The sequence below is a fragment of the Dipodomys merriami genome, unplaced genomic scaffold (assembly GCF_024711535.1).
Source record: "Dipodomys merriami isolate MVZ:Mamm:240054 unplaced genomic scaffold, mDipMer1.0.p SCAF_367, whole genome shotgun sequence".
In the NCBI taxonomy this organism is placed as follows: domain Eukaryota; kingdom Metazoa; phylum Chordata; class Mammalia; order Rodentia; family Heteromyidae; genus Dipodomys; species Dipodomys merriami.
In genome coordinates this window covers 876835-896171 of record NW_027205237.1, presented here as the reverse complement: position 1 = coordinate 896171, position 19337 = coordinate 876835, and the positions used below count along the sequence as shown (strand labels likewise).

The following is a 19337-nucleotide window of genomic DNA, read 5'->3' as shown; positions in this document are numbered from 1 at the left end:
CACTCAAGGCTAGCACTCTATCAGTTGAGCCACAGTTCCACTTCCAACTTTCTGGTGGTTAACTAGCATTAAGAGTTTTACAGCCTGTCCTGCCAGGGCTGGCTTAGAACCATGATCCTCGATTTTAGCCTCCTCAGTAGCTAGGATTACAGGTGTGAGCCACTGGTGCCTGGCTTACTTCACGCTTTTAAGCCCTCCCTCCATTCAGCTCTCTAATCATTCTCCAGAATAATCTACACACTGGATATTCTGCCAAGATTTCACTTTACAAGAAAAATCAGACATATCACCAATAAGCCCCCAAGTTTTCTATGGTTTCTACCCCATCATCTATGTATTCCTTCTGTAGCATGTCTGCTTTCTACAGCTCCCTCATCCAGCTATTCTCTAGTTTTTATACAGGCCCACTATTTTCTTCACTCCAAGAAATCATCTCCCAACCCATGGGATTTCTTTCCTACCACTATCAAAACAAAAATAAGAGTAAAATCACATATTCTAATCTCTCTTAAAATGGCCTACTTCTGATTCCTACCCCCAAATAATCGTTATTTCTAATTTTTTTACCTGCTCAAGTATTTTCAGTCTTGCTCTTCTTTAGCGTCAGAAGTTAATTTTATGAAGATCAAAAACTGTTAAGTCCAGATATCTCATTTCTCCTCTGACTTCAGAATTTAACTCCAACCTATCTCCAGCTTCACCTGCTATTATCCATGCACACTGCATTTTTATAAATACCATAAAACACACAGATCCCAGAACATTTTTACCTTAAATTTTCCTTTGATGGAATTTCTTTCTCAGATCACTAATGTTCTTCTCCAGCTTTCTGACTGGTAAGCTATCACCCAATTCAATCACCTGCTTTATGAAAGCTTTCCTGACTACCAGTGCTCAGGAGGTTCTTTAGAAAAGGAGACCCTAAATTCTTGTCTAATCAGAAGTAAAACCTGTTATTAAAGTCAGGAAATCAGAAGTTAGGTATCAGGTCATGTTCAGAAATAAAAGCTCACCTTTGCTCAGCCCATCTGCCTCTCCTCTGGTACGGTCCCTTCCAAGTTTCACAGGGGCACTGTTCACAGTACAGTCTTTATGCTCCTGGGTGAAAGGCAGTATTTCCTTCATCAGCTTTAAATAAACATAAACAGATCCTACATTTATAGTGCCTTAGTTTGGGTAATAAAGACTTTTAAACCACTTCCCAATTCTAAAACAGTGGTGGTTAAATAGAGATGAACAAGAATGTACAAATTAACTGAGCCCTAGTGGCTCAGCACCTATAATCCTAACTACTTCAGAGGCTGACATCTGAGGATCACAGCTCAAAGCCAGCCCAAATAGAAAGTCTATGAGACTCATTTCCAGTTTATCACCAAAAAGCTCAAAGTGGAATTGTGGCTCAAGTTGTAGAAAGACAGCCTTGAGAAAAAATAGCTGACAGACAGCATCCAGACCCCAAGTTCAAGCCCCATTAAGCAGTATACACAAAAACCGAGACTGATACTTTTATAAACATCCTGTAAAGAGCATTAAACATATTTCTGAAAATATCAGACATTATCAATTTTTTGGCAATTATTTTTTAATGAACTTTAAAGACTTCACAGTAAGAGAAATTTCACACAAAGCACATTTACTAGTACTTTACCTTCTTCTGTTGATTCTTTTTAACTCTTTCAACAGGAAGAGGGCTGCCATCATGGAAGTTGGTAAGAATTACTGCAATGGCTGTTAGAGTTTTACCCTTTAAAATATTTTTTAAAAACATATGGTTAAATTCTGAAACACAGTTGACCAAAAGTAGTCCATATCCAATTTGAAAACAAAGTAACCAAATACTGAGTGGCATCCAAAAGCCATGAAAGTATATGTTTATTATACCTAATAATAGACATGTTAAAAAAAATGACTATTTCACTCCATTAAGAAATGTTTTTTGGGCTGGGAAGGTGGCTCAGTGGTAGAGCACTTGCCTTGCATGCCTGAGGCCCTGGGTTCGATTCCTCAGCACCACATAAGCAAAAAGAAAAAAGCCAGAAGTGGCGCTGTGGCTCAAGTGGTAGAGCGCTAGCCTTGAGCTGAAGGACAGCGCCCAGGCCCAGAGTTCAGGGACCACGACTGGACCCCCTCCCCCCCCCAAAAAAAAAGAAATGTTTTTCCTCAAATCATAATTAGGAATTACTAAGTGGTTTACTGTAAAATACATTCATCTCTGAAAAACGTCATTTACTTGAATGACTAGAGATCTAAGATTCTACATTTATCTTTGAACTATCAATTTTATTATGCAAACTATTCAAAGCCATTCCTATGAAGTTCAGAACTAATTTTAAGTGAACAGTAATTCCCATGTGTACATGAAGGCAATAATTTCATTAAATTTGATTTGAAAATAGTACCAAAAATTAAACACCAAAACTTATCAGAAGCATAAAGGGTAAGTCCTGTGCATTTTTCTTAAATGGAAACCAACTAATTTTTTTAAAATGATCTACAGTGGAATTTAGCAAAAATCTCTGGCAATTTTAAAGCACAGTAAAAAGCACTTTTCGAATTGTGGTCCCCCACTGACTCCTATGTGGCTCCAGGACCCTTTCAGAAGAATCAGGTCAAAACTTTTTACAGCGCTGGTAAAACAGACCTTATTTGGAAATCATGTGCACTACTGCTGCTGAAGGCTCTGGTGGAGGAGTGCTAGTGTCTCAGCATGAAGCAGAGGCAGCTGGCACCAAACCACACACTAGGCCTCGTGCTCCCAACACCTAGACCTACTCACAGAAAAGTGAAAAGCCAGTTCCTCTTAAGAGTGTTCTCACTGAAGCAAATTTTTATACCTGTTATGCACACATCTGTTTAATTATTCTGTGTAACAAAATGGGAAGAACATGTAAACTACAAGTGTTGCTTGGAGTACATCACTGGAGACTGAGTTGTAACCTCAGCTAGTCAGTCATTTTTTTCATACAACCATTTTTTTTAACTTGAAAAACTGGCAACTTTAAAAGTGAGTGTCTAGAAAATACTTTCCTGACAATGAGCAAAGTGAAGCTGTCACTTCAGGAAACAACTAAGTATTTGTGAATGATAAAATCTGAAATGTCAACAAAAATTAGAACTTTGCAAAATTTTTATTAACACTATGAATATGGGAACTCACAAACATGTAACTGATTTTCTAGTATGATCATATCGGCAGTAATAAAAAAAGACAAGTCTCTAATAGTGTATGTTGAAACACAACAGCAAGTGCAGATCTGCACAAAACAGTGAGCAAACGTTGTCTACGTAAGTGAGCCTGGTTATAAAATCATGCCTAGGTAAAACACGCACTCAAGTACAGGACAAACAACTGGATTTTAATGAAAGAATATAAGAAGTTCATTCATATGATTTAAAGTTTCAAATCAATTAATACTTATTGGATATTAGTGTAGCATTAAGGAAGGAATCTATTAGTTATCGAAAAATTATTAAAATACTCTCCTTTACAACTACTTAAGTTTTTTTATGTACCTCAACCAAAAACAACATAGTCACAACACACTGAATAAAGAAGCAGTTGTGGCAATTCAGCTGTCACTTTCTGACTGAAAAATGGAAAAAAAAATGTTTTTAATGTATAAGACAGTGCTCTCACCAAAATTGCTATCGTTTTTGAACAGTCTGCCTTTCATTTAAAAATGTGCTATTTAGGGGCTGGGAAGGTGGCTCAGTGGTAGAGCGCTTGCCTTGCATGCCTGAGGCCCTGGGTTCAATTCCTCAGCACCACTTAAGCAAAAAGGAAAAAGCTGGAAGTGGCGCTGTGGCTCAAGTGGTAGAGCGCTAGCCTTGAGCTGAAGAGCTGAGGGACAGCGCCTAGGCCCAGGGTTCAGGCCCCACTACCGGACCCCCCCCCCCCAAAATGTGCTATTTATATTAACAATTTGGGAGTTTAAGTGTTTAAGTTTAATATTTTAAATATTTCTTTCAATGCCTAATACTATAAATACTAATAGGTATCACTCACAAAAATGAAATCCAAGACCAAAAAGCATGAAAAAACTGGTCTAATGATTCATAAATATCTACTAAGTACTCTTATGTATCATAGTATTTGTGGCGGGATACAATTTTACACAACACTGTTTTCACCTTTTTTGCTTTTCGCAGTGTTGGGAACTGCACTCAGGGTCATGCAATGATGCTTCTACCACTGAGCTACCCCTACTGTTTTCACTGGTTTAAAGAAAGCTTACAGCTGGGCACCAATGGCTCACACCTGTAATCCTAGTAACCCAGGAAGCTGAGATCTAAGAATCGCTGTTCAATGCCAGCAAGGGCAGGAAAGTCTGTGAGACTCTTATCTCCAATAAACCACCAAAAAACCAAAAGTTGATGCTGTGGCTCAAGTCAGAGAGCTAGCCTTGAGCTGAAGAGCTGAGGACAGCGTGCAAGTCCCACAAACAAACAAAAACAACAACAACAAAAGCTTATAAAGAGTGATCAAGAGCAGTGTGCTACAAGTACCAAAGTGCCTACGGTGTTATGCCACTCACCAAGGCAGCCAAATTCTTTGGGCCTCAGTTTCCTTACCAATTTATATATAATAATACCAACCTTGACATACTGCTGCTCAAATGGAATTTCTTCTAATAAATCATTTGGCACAGTGCTTTGCATACCGAAAGCACACAATAAAGTGATTTAAAAAAAAAAAAAAAAAGCAAGCTCATAAATTGCCCTGACTTTCAAAAGAAGAAAACCTAGAATACATTTATACCATTACCATTACGTAATTGTTCTTTAATCAAACAAAAAAATTTAACGTTATTTTAAGTAAATACTACAAAAAAAAACTGTTCTACCCTGAAAGTAATTTTGTCATGGATTCCATCCTCTAATGTTCAAGAGAAATGACTGGTGACAAGGGAATTCATTTCCTTACAGAGTCTGGCTCTGACAAGAGACAACAGGCAGACTTCAGTAATAGAATCCCAGATTTTGAAACTTCTCAGCAGCAAAGCCTTAGAAAGTAAACTCTTAATTCAAAAGTCTACCCTGAAAGTAAACTCTCTCAATTCAAAAGTGGCACCTATTTTTCAACTTCAAAATTACTTCATACGAAAATATCACCATAAAATAAGAACTCATTAGCTTGGAAAATAATAATTACCAAACCCATATCATCAGCTAAAATCCCTCCATGGACGTTCTCTGGTCGGTCCTTCTCAGAAAAATTTGTTATGGTGTTGTAGTATAAGTCATTTCTCTGTTCCCAGAATGGTGGAAGGTCTTTACTGTTTTCTCTTGAAATCATCCAAGACAGAGCTTGTTTCTGATGGGGAAGCAACGGTGTTTCAACAGCCTACAAATAAAATGCCCACAGAGAAGCACAGTCAGCCCTCTCTCCTCTCACATGGAGAACCTAAGTTGATCTTATCGGAAAATAAAAAATAAATTGGAGTTTTTAAATCCTAAAGTTTTAAATAGAAAATATTGTTTCTGTACCTCAGCTGGTTCCATCTCATGAGTTTTATCATCTTCTTTTAAATCTTCAAACAATTTGTCAAATTCTGTTTTAAGCTACAATAAACACCAATAAGAAATATCAGTAAGCAAACCAACTAAAGTGATAATTTCACTTACTTCAGATTTAAATCATGTAATATAACTAACAATTCATATGCCAAAAGGCACATAAGTTAATTCTTTAAAGTCCAACACTGCTCACTGAAGGTTAAACAAATGATCTTGTAAAAATATGAAATTATATACAGAAAAATATAGGGAGGGGCTGGGAAGGTCGCTCAGTGGTAGAGTGTTTGCCTTGCATGCATGAGGCCCTGGGTTTGATTCCTCAGTACCATATAAGCAGAAAAAGCCAGAAGTGGCACTGTGGCTCAAGTAGTAGAGTGTTAGCCTTGAGCCAAAGAGCTGAGGGCCAGCACCCAGGCCCAGAGTTCAAGTCCCATGACCGACAAAAAAAAAAAAAAAACACACACACATATATATATATATATATATATATATATATGTATGTATATATATATATATATGTATGTATGTATGTATGTATATGGGGAAAAAAAGTTCACAGGGTCTAGTGATGTAGCTCCCTGCTAGAGCACTCATCTCAATGCGAAAGGCCCTGACTCCAACCCAAGCCCTGTAAACAGACCCTGAGAAGGTGACAGAGCACATAGAGGCACTTTGAGTCCATGGGCAGGGGTCAAATCACTTGTCACACACAAACCTGTATGTTTAGGCAGAGCCATGTATCATTTCTAAAAACCTTTAAAAGGAATTAAATTTGGATGGTCTCCAAGGGTTTTTCTAAAAGTAAAGTTCAGTGGTTCTATTAATCATATTCAAGTTATTTTGACAGTCTATCGGGTACATCTTACTTTTTCCAAGTCCTAGCAATAAGAAACTTGCAGGTAGGTTCTGGTGGCTCACACCTGTCCTCCTAGGTACTCAGGAGGCTAAGATCTAAGGATCACCGTCCAAAGCCAGCCTGGGCAGGAAAGTCCATGAGACTCTTATCTCCAATAAACCACTGGAAAACTGGAAGTACCACTGTGGCTCAAGCAGTGGAGCGCTTTGCCTTGAGCTGAAGAGCTGAGGGACAGTGCCCAGGCCCAGGACCGACAAAAAAAAGAAACTTGCTACATACTATGATATATTAGGCCAATTTAGTGACATGCTAATTTTTTGGTCATTTAAACTTTTCTTTTTCCTTTTGGTACCAGAACTAAGGCTTGAACTCAGAAACTGGGCACTGTCCTTTCGTTTAATTCAAAACTAGTACCACTTATGCCATAGCTCCACTTCCCAATTTTTACCAGTTAAATACACTTTTCTGCCTGTGCTGGCTTCAAACTGAGATCCTCAGATCTCAGCCTCCTGAGTAGCCTGGCCTCATCTTAAATTGTGTAGCCCAATTTTACAACAATACACACTAATTGTAATTACTATTGAAATTAACATATGAATGCAAAGCAGAAGCCTAGAAGACATGAGGTGGCCCTGGTTTGTCCACCAGACACAGGCTCAAGTGCCCTTGAAACAACACATGGGGAAAATATGAAGACCACAATTAGAGACCAAAAGGGTAAGAGTAGTTGAAAGGGACATCAAAGCAAGTTTTGATTTTTTTCATAGGTCCACATTAATTTGTGTATTTTTCTTCTCAAACTAACTACCATGATAGTATCCTAGATTACAAATTAAAGCAGAAACTATTACTAAGATCTGCACGGAATAAAAAAACATTATATACAGTCATGTGCGTGCTTCTATGTATGTAATATCTGCCTATGAACAAACATACAGTCAGCCCTCCTTTCAAAGATCAACCAGCTACAGATCAAAACTCGTTAGGCCTACAATGGTCTTGTCTATACTGAACACATAATGTACTCTCTTGTCACCATTCCCTGAACATCATTGGCAGTACATTCGTAATGTAAGCAACCCAGAATCTTGCTACTGTAGGAGTCCAGTATGTGGGAAGATGTGCATGGGTTACATACAAATACTATACCACTTTAGGTAAGGGACTTGGGAATTCTGGAACCTTTCTCTGTGAATATCAAGGGACAACCTTACTCTTTACCAATGCTTTCTAAAGAATGTTTACAAATAAAAACATGTATACTCTAGTTACTATACAATGTTTCATTATTATCTCCACATATCTGAAAATCACCAATATTAACACATATGTATTTACCTATTTTTTAAACACCACTTTCAACCTTTAAGATTCACTTTTAGATTGCCATACAAAATAAAAGAGAAGCCAGGTGCCAGTGGCTCACGCCTGTAATCCTAGCTACTCAGGAGGCTGAGATCTGAAGATCTCAGTTCAAAGCAAGCATAGGCAGAAAAACTCATGAGATTCTTCTCCAATTAACCACTCAAAAGGCGGAGGTAGAACTGTGGCTTAAGTGACCAAGTGCTAGCACTGAGCAAAAAAAGAACCCAAGGATAGGCCATAAGTTCAAGCCCAGGGACTGGCAAAAAATAAAAATAAATAATCAAACCTGTTCAGTTGTCATCTGTACTGCAGCATGAACTGGCATACTATAGCTTGGTCCAGCTCTTCCAGAGTTCCAACCACTTTCCAAACTGAATCCTAAAGCTGTAATGTATAAACGGAAAAAACAAAATCACCAAATGAAAGGGAAAGAAATAAGAAAACATAAAGCACATTAATGTATTAAAAATTCCCAAAGAGAATTTCCAGTAGTAGAGTACCTGCTGAACACAGGTGAGGCCCTAAGTTCAAATCCCTAGAACCATGAGAAAGAAAAAGAAAAAAACAAGTTTAGGCAAGTTCTTTATCACTAAGCTACAATTCTAGGCCTAAAAAATGTTTTAAAGCTATGGCCAGGTATGTTGGCTCTTGCCGGTAATCCTAACTACTCAGGAGGTGGATCAGGAAGACTGTGGTTCTAACCTAACTCAGACAAAAAAGTTTGAAAAATACAACTCAACCAATGAAAAGCTGGATTGGGCAAGTGGCAGGGGGAGGGGGGAATAACATGCTATACAGGAAATATAGGAGAATCCTAGTCAAAGCCTCAGAACTGCAAAATAACAGCAAAAATCTTTAAATAAATCATTCAAAATTTTTCGTTAAAACAATTCCACATTATCTGAATAAAATCCTATCAACAACTAATTCTTTTTCATTTCCTATTGGGAGATGATTTTTTTTTCCCTTTAAAATTAAAACAACATTCAAATCATGATGTTAGCACTGCAGGCAATTGAGGGAGACACATGGGATCTCCTTGGGTTGCTTGTGCATGTATGAGTCAGGTCATGCGTGCACGTTCCCATTTCAATCAATGTGACCAGGACTTACTAAGACTGTAGGCCTACTGATAGCACAGCCCCCGAATTTTGTATGAGTACTTTGTGATGTCTACACAATGGCAAAAACATGAAATGATGTATTTCTCAGAATCTGGCCCACTGTTAAATGACTTTTAACTGTATTTCAATAGAAATATAAAAGAAAAAAGTCAAGAGATTTTCTCAGGAGACTCAAAATTAAATAAATAAATATTATAATCTAGATTATAACCTGGAACCTTTAGAACAAGTTAAATTTGACCAAACACAAAAGTGTAAATGTTTTGTAATCCTTTCATGTTACAATGTCAAAATAATATTAAGTTAAACCCTAAACTTACTTTTTGGTGCTGGACCCAGTTTAAATCCATGTTTCTTCAACTGATCCAAAACTGCTTTTCTATTTTCTTCTTTTCCCCAAAAAGTCATATGCAAGGGCATGGTAAAAGCGTTGTTTGCACCAAAAGGAACTACCCTGTTGTAGTTAGGAGAGAAAAAAGACGGAAAATAAGTTTTTTTTTTTAATCCTAATTAACAATCTGTTAAATATTCCAAGTATCCCATTCATATGCTGCATGGACATGAATTAAGAAGGGAATAGCTGGGAAGACACAAAAGATCAAAAAGGTAAGAAATATAATCAGCAACCATCAGAAGGAAACATGTTTTCTGCAACATATAATACCAGATGAAACTGAGAAACTGGGGTAGTTTTAAAATACAAAAAGAACTTCTATTAAAAACAAGGCTGTGGGGCTGGGAAGGTGGCTCAGTGGTAGAGCGCTTGCCTTGCATGCCAGAGGCCCTGGGTTTGATTCCTCAGCACCACATAAGCAAAAAGAAAAAAGCCGGAAGTGGCGCTGTGGCTCAAGTGGTAGAGCACTAGCCTTGAGCTGAAGAGCTGAGGGACAGCACCCAGGCCCAGAGTTCAGGACCCATGACCGGACCCAAAAAAAAACAAAACAAGGCTGTCAAATAAATACATGTACATTTACTAGAGAAAGTGAAGCTCAGGATAACAGAATCAGAGGAACAAGTTGCTCTTCCAGGAGAATAGGAATTGATTTGTTAAGAACTTGCTAAGAATTCACTAAAAATTCCCACCTTCATGTCCGAAAATTGTGAACAAGCAAGACAAAAACCAAGTCAAACACTGCTGATCATTTATTTGTTCTTCAAATCCACCTGGGAGTAGAGTATAGATATCCTAGTCATTGGGCCTGAGGCACAAACATCCCACAGATGTAAACACAAATGCCTAAAATTTTAAAAATGTAACCAGAAAGTTTTAAGAAATGAAAAAGCAAGCTGATAGCTCATGCCTATAGTCTTAACTACTCAAGAAGCTGAGAGCTGAGAATCATGGTTCAAAGCCAACAAGGTAGAAAATCCTGAGTCTCTTGTCTCCAATTAACCAGCAAAAAGCAGGAGGTGGAGGTGTAGCTTAAGTGGTAGAACACCAGCCTTGAACAAAAACGCCAAGCTAGAGTACAAGGCCCACAGGTACCAGCCCCCACCCCCAAAAATAAAAATAGAAATGAAACAACAAGTAGTGGAAGAGCTAGAAAAATATAAGGCCTAACTTCACGAATAGCTACTTCTAAGTTCTGACAAACTGATGTTGTGTGGAAATGAGATCTTCCATTTATCAAAAGAAATGTCTTCATGAGCAACTTTTAAATTTAGACAACATGATGTAGAAAATACAAAATGTCTACCTTTAGACCATGAAAGTGAAAAGTTCTCAAACATGGTACAGGCAAAATAAACCCAGATGCCAGGCGATTTAAACACTCCCCAAAGCCCAAATGTATGCACCAAAAAGACTTGAAAAGATGGAGTATACCTCCTAATGTGGGAACCAAGTCTATTTTTCTCCCTGGCAATAATAGGAAAACAAGGGACAGATGTGTGATGACTGGAAAGCAGCAGCTGATAAGAGAGCTGAACATATGTCTAGAGGCATATTGATAAAAGATGTCATGGGACCGTTATGGCTATAAGAAGCAGCCCTAGTAAGTTTAATGGTCAAATCACAATGATCAAAACTAAACTCCAAAAGTACATTACCCTTCCACTTGTGCCAATTTGTTGTCCATGATAGAGGCCAAAGCAGCTGCAAGATCTTTCTTTAAATGGCCAACCTGATTTCCATTCACATTATTCACTTTGATCGCATTCTTATCGTACGGGTTATTGGGCTCTCGTTGTAATGCGACCATTTCATTATTATTAACCTAATTAAAATATGAACAGGCATTGTTACATTATAAATACAGACACACAATAAAATAATAGCTTGACTCAGTCTCAGATTTCTGTGCTAAATATTACATAGTAACAAAAACTTGGACTTAAACCAAATCTATTAAAGAATATATCTAATGATTTTTTTCCTCTATAAAGCTTTTCTAATTATATTCACTTAATATTTAAAAGATAGTTATATCTAATTATCAGATCCTCACCACTTGAAATTTCCAATACCTAAGTTAACCTTTATCAAGTGCTTACTAAGCCATGCACTGTTCAAAGTATACTGCACAGATGGAGTTTTGAACCACTCACAACCAGCATTATTCCCATTTTTTAAACAAAGACACTAAAGCACAGGAAAGTCAAGTAACTTGCCCAAGGTCACAAATCTAATAAGTAGCAGAGCTGAGATTTGAACCCAAAGCAGGTTGGTTGCTAAGCTTGAATCCTCCAGAATCTAAAAAGGGGGGAAGAAGCATTTATAAGTCAGAAAGGAACCACATGAGGAAACTAAATCTAGCCTCCAACTCATATCATTTCATTTCCACTTAACTAAAAACTGAGGAAGAGACATTAAAAACAACAGAATCAGGACTTCTGCAAATTCTTCCAGAAAAGTTGGGCATGACAACTCATGCTTGTAATCCTAGCTACTTAGGAGGCTGAGATCTTAAGATTATTGTTCAAAGCCGGCCCAGACAAAAATGGAGCTGGGGCTCAAGTGGCAGAGCGCTAGCCTTTAGAAAAAGAAGCTCAGGGACAGTGCTCAGGCCCTAAATTCAAGCCCCAAGACTGGCACACGTGTGTACATGTGTATACAAGCACACACACAATAATAATGAAGATGATGATGATGAAATAAAACAAAAATAGACATTCAGAACATAGAATTTGTGCATTGGGGGCAAATCTTTGTATCTTCTACAGTTTCTTTTTTTTGGTTATGCAAAGGCTAACAGCTATCCTCTATCTCAGAATTACTGTAACAATCAAATGATAAGACAGGCAAATGTGGTCTGTATACTATGATCATGACACAAACGTAAAGTGAGCCAACGAAGGTAATTTCTCTCTTGCTTTACTTGAAATAAAATAACTACACATATTCTTGTTTTATAGGTTAATACTATAAATGCATTACCACTTTATTTAGTAGCTACTTTTATACTCACTACTCCAGTGTAATAGCGTAGCCCAACCACATGACCTCTCAATGTTCCAAATAAAACTGAATCTAGCTCTTCATCGCTGGTTAGGAAGTCATCTGGAGGAATAATATCTTGAAATTCAAACCGTGGAAAGAAAGTTGGATATGAGAGGCGTGGAAAATTTCCATGGACACCATACTGGACAGTCTGCAAGTACTTCCAAACAGGATCCCTGTTTAAAAAAAAAAAGAAAAGAAAAGGCACAGGAAATTCCTGGTATTAACCAACTATTTCTCCAAGACCGTACATGGGCCCATCAATCGTAGGGCAGACCAGCAGTTTCCCCACACGATTTTAGCAGATGGAAACCTTAACGTGGAGATCTCAGTAAACAGAATGAGCTCCTGTAGCTATGGCCGGGCAGTGAGTGAGTGGGGCAGGCAGATCCCCTCCACACACCCCCTCCCCGGGGAAGCGCCACCTCCGGTGCAGCGGGAAGGCGTCGTGCCAGAATGTCAGTGACAACTACTCGTCTCCTGAGACTCGCAGGTGTTTTTAACCTAGCATTGGTGACTGAACTCCTCGGAACGGAAAGACGTCTCACCGGGGCGCCCGGAGTGTGGCGACGTCATCTCGAGCCCCTACACCACTGCCCCGCACGGCGGGGCACCCGGGGCCGAAAGCGGGCCTCGCCGGGCTCCGGCGGCAGGAAGCCCCCGGGCGTCTCCACGCTCCGCGGAGCGGCGGGGCTGGGCCTCGGGGCCTGGCACGCTGGCCCGGCCAGCGTCGCTGCTCCGGGCCGGCTGGCGCTCGACCGCCGCGGCCGCAGCCCCACTTCCGGCTCTCGGGGGCGGGGAGGGAGGGAGGGTTCGCCGGAGCCCAGAGGCTCAAGGGCTCCGCTGGCCGGGCTGGCTTCGAACCGCGGGAGCGGAGATCTCGGCCTGCGCGGCCGCCCGCGGCTCGCCCGCTCCCGCAGGCCGAGCGCGAACGCCGCCCCGCAAGCGCGTGCGGGCGGCCCGGGGGCGGGGACGGACTCGGCCCGCGGCGCGGCGCGGCGGGCGTGCCTCCGCCGGGCGCCCGGGCGCCCACGGCCCGGCCCCCGCCCCTCCGCGGCCGAGCTCCCCGCGCCGGGCCCCCGCACGGACCGCGGCCAGGGCCGGGTTCTCGTTTCCCCGAGGCCGCACGCGCGCCGCGGAGGGCGCGGGGCCGAGCCCGCCCGGGGAGCGCGGAGGAACCGCGGCGAAGGTCAGGTTCACGCGGGGACGCCGCCAGGCCCAGCCCCTTCACCTCTTAAACATCCACGACATGGCGCGGGGCGGGTGGCGACGGGCTCGCCGGCAGCCCCGGTTCCTCCCAAGCGGCCTCGGTGAACCTCTCTCCGGGCCTCGCAGCCCAGAAGCCTCCGACAGGATGGGGACGCCGGGCCGAGGACGGGGACGCGGCGCGTCTCCTCAGACGTCGACGCCGTCTCCTTCTAGCAACAATCTGAGAGACCTGCGACGCTCTGCGATTGGCACTCGGGACGCCCAATCGCGAGGAGGATCCTGAGGCGAGCGGCCAATCAGCGTGCCCAACGGAGTGCAACTCCGCCCCGCTCTGCGATTCAAAGGCGGTGGGCGGGGCCGGAGCCGCCAGGGCGGTTCCATCCGGGTTCTTCCCCGCCCCCCGGGGCGGCGCGCGGGAAAACCACGAGGCGGGTGAGCGCGCCGGGCGGCGCCTGCGGCCGAGCCCGACGTGGGCGTGAGGCGCCCTCCCCGGCCTTCCCCGAGGCCGGCCCGGCCCTCGGGCCCTCCCGGTCCCCCTCACGCGCCCGCGCAGCCGGGTGGGGTCTCCCGCGGGCTGAGCTGGGCCTTCGGGGGCCCTGGGCGCCGGGGGCCGACGCCCGAACCAGGCCCGGCCCGCACTCCCGCCGCGCGCGCCCGGGGCGTCGTGCGAAGCCCGGCGGCGTGAGGGCCCCGGACGCGGAAAGCGCGCCTGGGCCTCGGCGGTTCCCCTCGGGCCGTCGGCGCTGACCGAGGCCGGGGCCGGGGCGACCCCTCCCCACCCATCCCACCCCGAGGCCCAGGCCGGGGCGACCCCTCCCCACCCCGCCTTCACCCCATCCCACCCCGAGGCCCGGGCCGGGGCGACCCCTTCCCACCCCGCCCTCACCCCATCCCACCCCGAGGCCCGGGCCAGGGCGACCCCTTCCCACCCCGCCCTCACCCCATCCCACCCCGAGGCCCGGGCCAGGGCGACCCCTCCCCACCCCGCCCTCACCCCATCCCACCCCGAGGCCCAGGCCGGGGCGACCCCTTCCCACCCCGCCCTCACCCCATCCCACCCCGAGGCCCAGGCCAGGGCGACCCCTTCCCACCCCGCCCTCACCCCGAGGCCCAGGCCGGGGCGACCCCTCCCCACCCCATCCCACCCCGAGGCCCAGGCCGGCCCGCTGGGCAGGGCCTGCGGGCGCCACGCGGCCCCAGGAGAGGGGCTTGAGCTGAGAGCCGAGGACCGCAGTTCGAAGCCAGCCCAAGTAAGGAAGGCGTGAGAGCCTGCACCTCCCCTGACCCGGCAAAAGGCCCCAAGTGGAGGTGTGGCCCGGGGGGTAGAGTGCTCTTCTTGAGGCCAACACCAGCACACACACACCCCGTGGTGTGTGTGGAGAGCCGTGTGTGTGCAGCAGAACACGAGAGGTGGCCAGCAGCCCGTGTTTCCAGAGGGCTTTTGTTCACAATCTTAGACTACCGAGATCTGCTAGGAAGAGAAGGGAGGTGGGCTGCGTGTGAACGGGTGCACGCCAAGCCGAAGCGCTGCCACCCCCCATGTGTAGCATGTCACGTATCGCTTTGTGCCTCCACACAGAAGAATGTTAACGATAGCATAGCCGTATTTCAGGTTATTTCAAGTATTTTACTTTCCCACCATGAGACCAGTGGCAGGGCAGGTCAACCTTTAGTCTTCAGATTCCAAGTACATTCCTGAAACATGTGCCAGAAAATGCACAAGCTGATAACGTGTTATGTGTGACACAAACGAGGCCATCCTCAATCAGCTGAAACATACCATCTAAATGTGCGATTGTGGTTCTTTGAACACTTTAGATCTTTGAATAATGACTGTCCCAAGGCCAAAGAACTTGGTATATGAAGTAAAATTTGCTGCTCAGGTTAAAACTTCTCTCCCTTTGGTCAGGCATTTTGCATCCCAGAACCACCACCTGCTGAATTTCAATTCCCTTTCATATAATCATTCTTTTGTTATTTTTGCTTTAAAAATACCAAGTGCAATATGTACTTGTTTAGTTAAAACGTTGCAGCAGTTATCATACTAGATAATGTTTTCTGAAAAAAGGAACATTTGTAACTGGAAAAGGAGCTGCAGAATGGCAGGTGCTGCTGGATGAGTAAAGAGAAACAGTGCCACACCAAGAGGAGAAGGGAGACCAAATTTTACTGGAATTTGGTAAAGTTTGTGTCTTAACTGTAATGGACAGTCATTGGACATTGGAAACTGGAAAACGATCTAGGCTTTAATTTTCATTCTGCCAGCTATGTGGAGAATGGGTCACAGAGGATAAGAATAGTAGCAACTAATTTATAGTTGGGGAAATAGTGTGTCCAGGTTGAGGTATTAAAGCTAAGGAAACTAATAGAGTTCGCTGGAAGATTTGGGTGATAGTGATAAAGAGGGAGAAGAAATCCAAAACTACTGCATCTACCCACCTCCCAGCTAGACTATTACATACCTGCAGCCTTTAGGCAAACTGATGGTGTCACATGGCTGTGTGATTCAGTGAGCATGAACTTCAAGAATGATATATTCAACTCCTTGTGCTATGTCCCCTTTTCCCCACTCCAGCCTCATATCTCCTGTCATTTCTCAATCTAATGTGTCACTAAAGTCTTTAAAAACAATGGATATTTTCTTGTGTAACTAAAAGATCATTTTATCACTTAGCAAAGTTAATCATAAAATAATCTCTAGTATCTTTTGTGAGCATACTCAGATTTTCACAATTATTAAATGTGCCCTATACTTGGCAAAGTCAGATTTGGAAAACTTTGGAGGAAACAATAACTTAAGAATCTGAGTACTTAGCCGGGCGCTGGTGGCTCACGCCTGTAATCCTAGCTACTCAGGAGGCTGAGATCTGAGGATCGAGGTTCAAAGCCAGCCCGGGCAGGAGAGACCGTGAGACTCCTATCTCCAATAAACCACCAGAAAACCGGAAGTGGCGCTGTAGCTCAAGTGGTAGAGTGCTTGCCTTGAGCTGAAGAGCTGAGGGACAGCGCCCAGGCCCAGAGTTCAAGCCCCACGACCGACAAAAAAAAAAGAATCTGAGTACTTGAGGGGTATGATTGGGTGGGGGGGGGAGAGGGGAGGCTGGGAAGGGAGGTGAAGGGTAAACAAAGGAGGAGGCTGCAATACTTGGTAAGAAATGTATGCATTATCCTGCCCATGTAATTGTAACCCCTCTGTACAGTATGTTCACAAATAAAATTAAATTAAATTAAAAAAAAAAAAGAATCTGAGTACTTGAAAGTCTAGCTTCAATATAAAACTTCAAGTTTTGGTCAAAAACTAAGAAAATCAGGAAGAAAGTATGATGAGTGTTGACTTGCTTTACTTCTTTTACCCAAAAGGAGGTTAAAGGTCAATAGGAGAGAATTTTCAATAATAACAGGTGAGGATATTTGCTGAAAAAAGTGTCTCAGGAAAAGGCCCAGAGTGCCATCACACAGTGGGCAGAAAAGACAGGATGACAGAAAGCAGTTTCTGGAGATCACCATAAAGTTGTGCCCTGTTTTCCCAGCCTACAGCTCCATGATTCTATGGTCTTAAGGCCAGCCTCAGAGACTGAAAGGTGCCAGAGCAGGAGAGGACTAAGAGAAGTGAGGAGGCTCTGTGTGGGGTTACAAAGGGGACCTCTAGAATCCAGGGGAGTCCCGGATGTGTGTGCAGCAAGCGGAGGGTGGAGGCCTTCCTCAGATCCTGGTTCTAAGCAGCAGCAGAAGGAAGCCAGTCCCCCACATGAAGCAGGTAGTTCTGTCAGTCACAGTACCTGAAGAAGAATGGGAGTTCAAAAAAGTATCCAGGAAAGAAAGGGAACTAAACTCAAAACTTCCATTCGAATGCCTTTAAGTCTCTGTAGAGAGCTGTGAGAGGCCGCACCTGGAAGATGGTGCCAGCTTCCGCCCTCCGCCTTCCCGATGGCGAGTGCTCTCTGTGGTAAACAACTCCTGATATGGCTAAGGCAAAGAATCTGGCTTGCTTCCGCGCACCTGAACCTATTGGTGGTTCCCACGTGGCGTATCAGGGTTGGCTACCCAGCGGGTACTTAAGGCTGTGGGGAATTCTCCCCAGGTTGGGGTCAGAAGATTACTCAAAGGTCCTGAATAAACTGCAGAGAGAAGAGTCCAGTGTCGCGTCTTCCTTGCTGGTCGAGGCGGTAGCGACAAGTCTCAAAATGACTGAACTTCCAGGAAGTAATTCACTTATCTCTAGTTAGATATACTGAAGGTTTTGGACAAATGAAGTTCAATGAAGGAATAGAAAGTGTTACCTTTGTGAATGGTGTAATTTAGGTTCACACGCCTGAGAGAAAGCTTCCATTTATAACACATCACAGTGAACTTACACCAACTATTTATTGGAGATACTCTGGTAGAATTAGGGGAGTTTCATCTCCTTTGTTTTTGTCTATGTAAGATGTTCTCTACATTGAATGTGTTGCTTTTTGCCATAAAATATGAGAAATTATACCAAAGAATTTATGAGCCATTTCTCAGCTTTTAAACTAATTTTGTACTTACAGCAAAGTTGTAGAGTGCTTGCCTCGCATGCATGAAGCCCTGGGTTTGATTCCTCAGTACCACATACACAGAAAAAGCCAGAAGTGGTGCTCTAGCTCAAGTGGTAGAACATTAGCCTTGAGCAAAAGAAGCTCAGGGACAGTGCAAAGGAAGGAAGGAAGGAAGGGCAGGCAGGCAAAAAAAGAAAGGAGGAAAGGAAGGAAAGAAGGAAGGAAAGCAGGAAAGCAAGCAAATGAAAGGTTGCAGAATTGGAATAAATTGTCCCACTAGGACAATGACCAAACCGGGGAAGTGAACAATGCTACAATGCCATTTCTGGACCCTCTACTTTTTAAAAACCTGCAGGAAAGGTAAGATAAAACCTTGTGGTTTCATTATTTACAACTGAGTTTTCTTACATTTAATTAGGCCCTACAGATCCAGGGACAGAATCTTGGGTAAAAGACAGCTAACAAGGCAGAAGTGATATATAATCAATGCTGAGTAAAGTTCTTAGTAACATGGGGTATCCAGGATATGGTGTCCAGAAATAGCAGTCCATGTTCTCATTACTGTTACCATTATAGGCTGACTGTCTAATGAGTTCTTCAGCACTTCACAAGGAATATGGTTGATTAGGGCCTAGTTCCTGCATGAAGTTCAGTCAGCAGAATAGTTTTCCAATACCAGACTAACAGTTTCCAGAAGTCAGTCTTTTCCCAGGTGCATGTCCTTCAAGCAGACTAAGTTGTTTCAAAACCCAGGAACAAAAGACACTCCAATCTCAACCCCCACCCAGAGAAGTCTGTGGTACTGGGGTTCACACAGCTCCTTCCCAGGAGATAAGCATTTCCTGTAGGCTTTGACTGACTCACCAAGCCCAGAACTTGCTGCCTGAGGTCTGGCCTCTCCTTTGCCTTCTGCCCAGTCCTTCCTCAGATCCTCCGCACCACTCCAAACCCACCTTTCCATTCAACCTTAAGTGCAGTGACTTCAGTTTATTTTAGTGAATACTGCAAAGGACTAGTCAAGATTCTTCTGCCTCCTTTGTGGCAAGAAAATTAAAAGACAGAAACTTCAATTCTACATGCTTTTTTGACTTAATAAATACAAATGTTTTAATGCAGGAAACCTATTAGTAAATTATCACAATTTACAAAACCATATAGCCATATACATGCTACAGTTAAAGTTGAATATAAATACAAATAGCACCATTTCAGGTACTCTGAGGAGTTTCTGGGTTTGTTGTTGTTGCTTGTTTGTTTGTTTTTTGTGGGGGCTTGAACTCTGAGCCCTGGGCCCTGTCCTTCAGCTT

At 43.5% G+C, this 19337-nt stretch overlaps 1 protein-coding gene across 8 annotated transcripts in view; it reads right to left on the bottom strand.

The window, feature by feature from the left end:
* The window catches only part of LOC138804504 (helicase-like transcription factor), a 33968-nt gene extending 20245 nt beyond the window's left edge, over positions 1-13723 (bottom strand). For 5 of the 8 annotated variants that reach the window (XM_069988797.1, XM_069988800.1, XM_069988799.1 and 2 more), the window contains exons 1-9: positions 13533-13723; positions 12270-12477; positions 10912-11078; positions 9183-9316; positions 8025-8122; positions 5488-5562; positions 5153-5344; positions 1649-1744; positions 1014-1128 (exon numbers count right to left, since the gene is read on the bottom strand). In XM_069988797.1, the coding sequence (XP_069844898.1) occupies positions 1014-1128; positions 1649-1744; positions 5153-5344; positions 5488-5562; positions 8025-8122; positions 9183-9316; positions 10912-11078; positions 12270-12477; positions 13533-13552 (1105 nt within the window). In that variant the 5' untranslated portion in view covers positions 13553-13723. The remainder of the gene's footprint in view (positions 1-1013; positions 1129-1648; positions 1745-5152; positions 5345-5487; positions 5563-8024; positions 8123-9182; positions 9317-10911; positions 11079-12269; positions 12478-13532) is intronic. The other 3 variants (XM_069988802.1, XM_069988804.1, XM_069988805.1) reach the window with 1 other exon arrangement.
* Positions 13724-19337: the final 5614 nt, after the last annotated feature.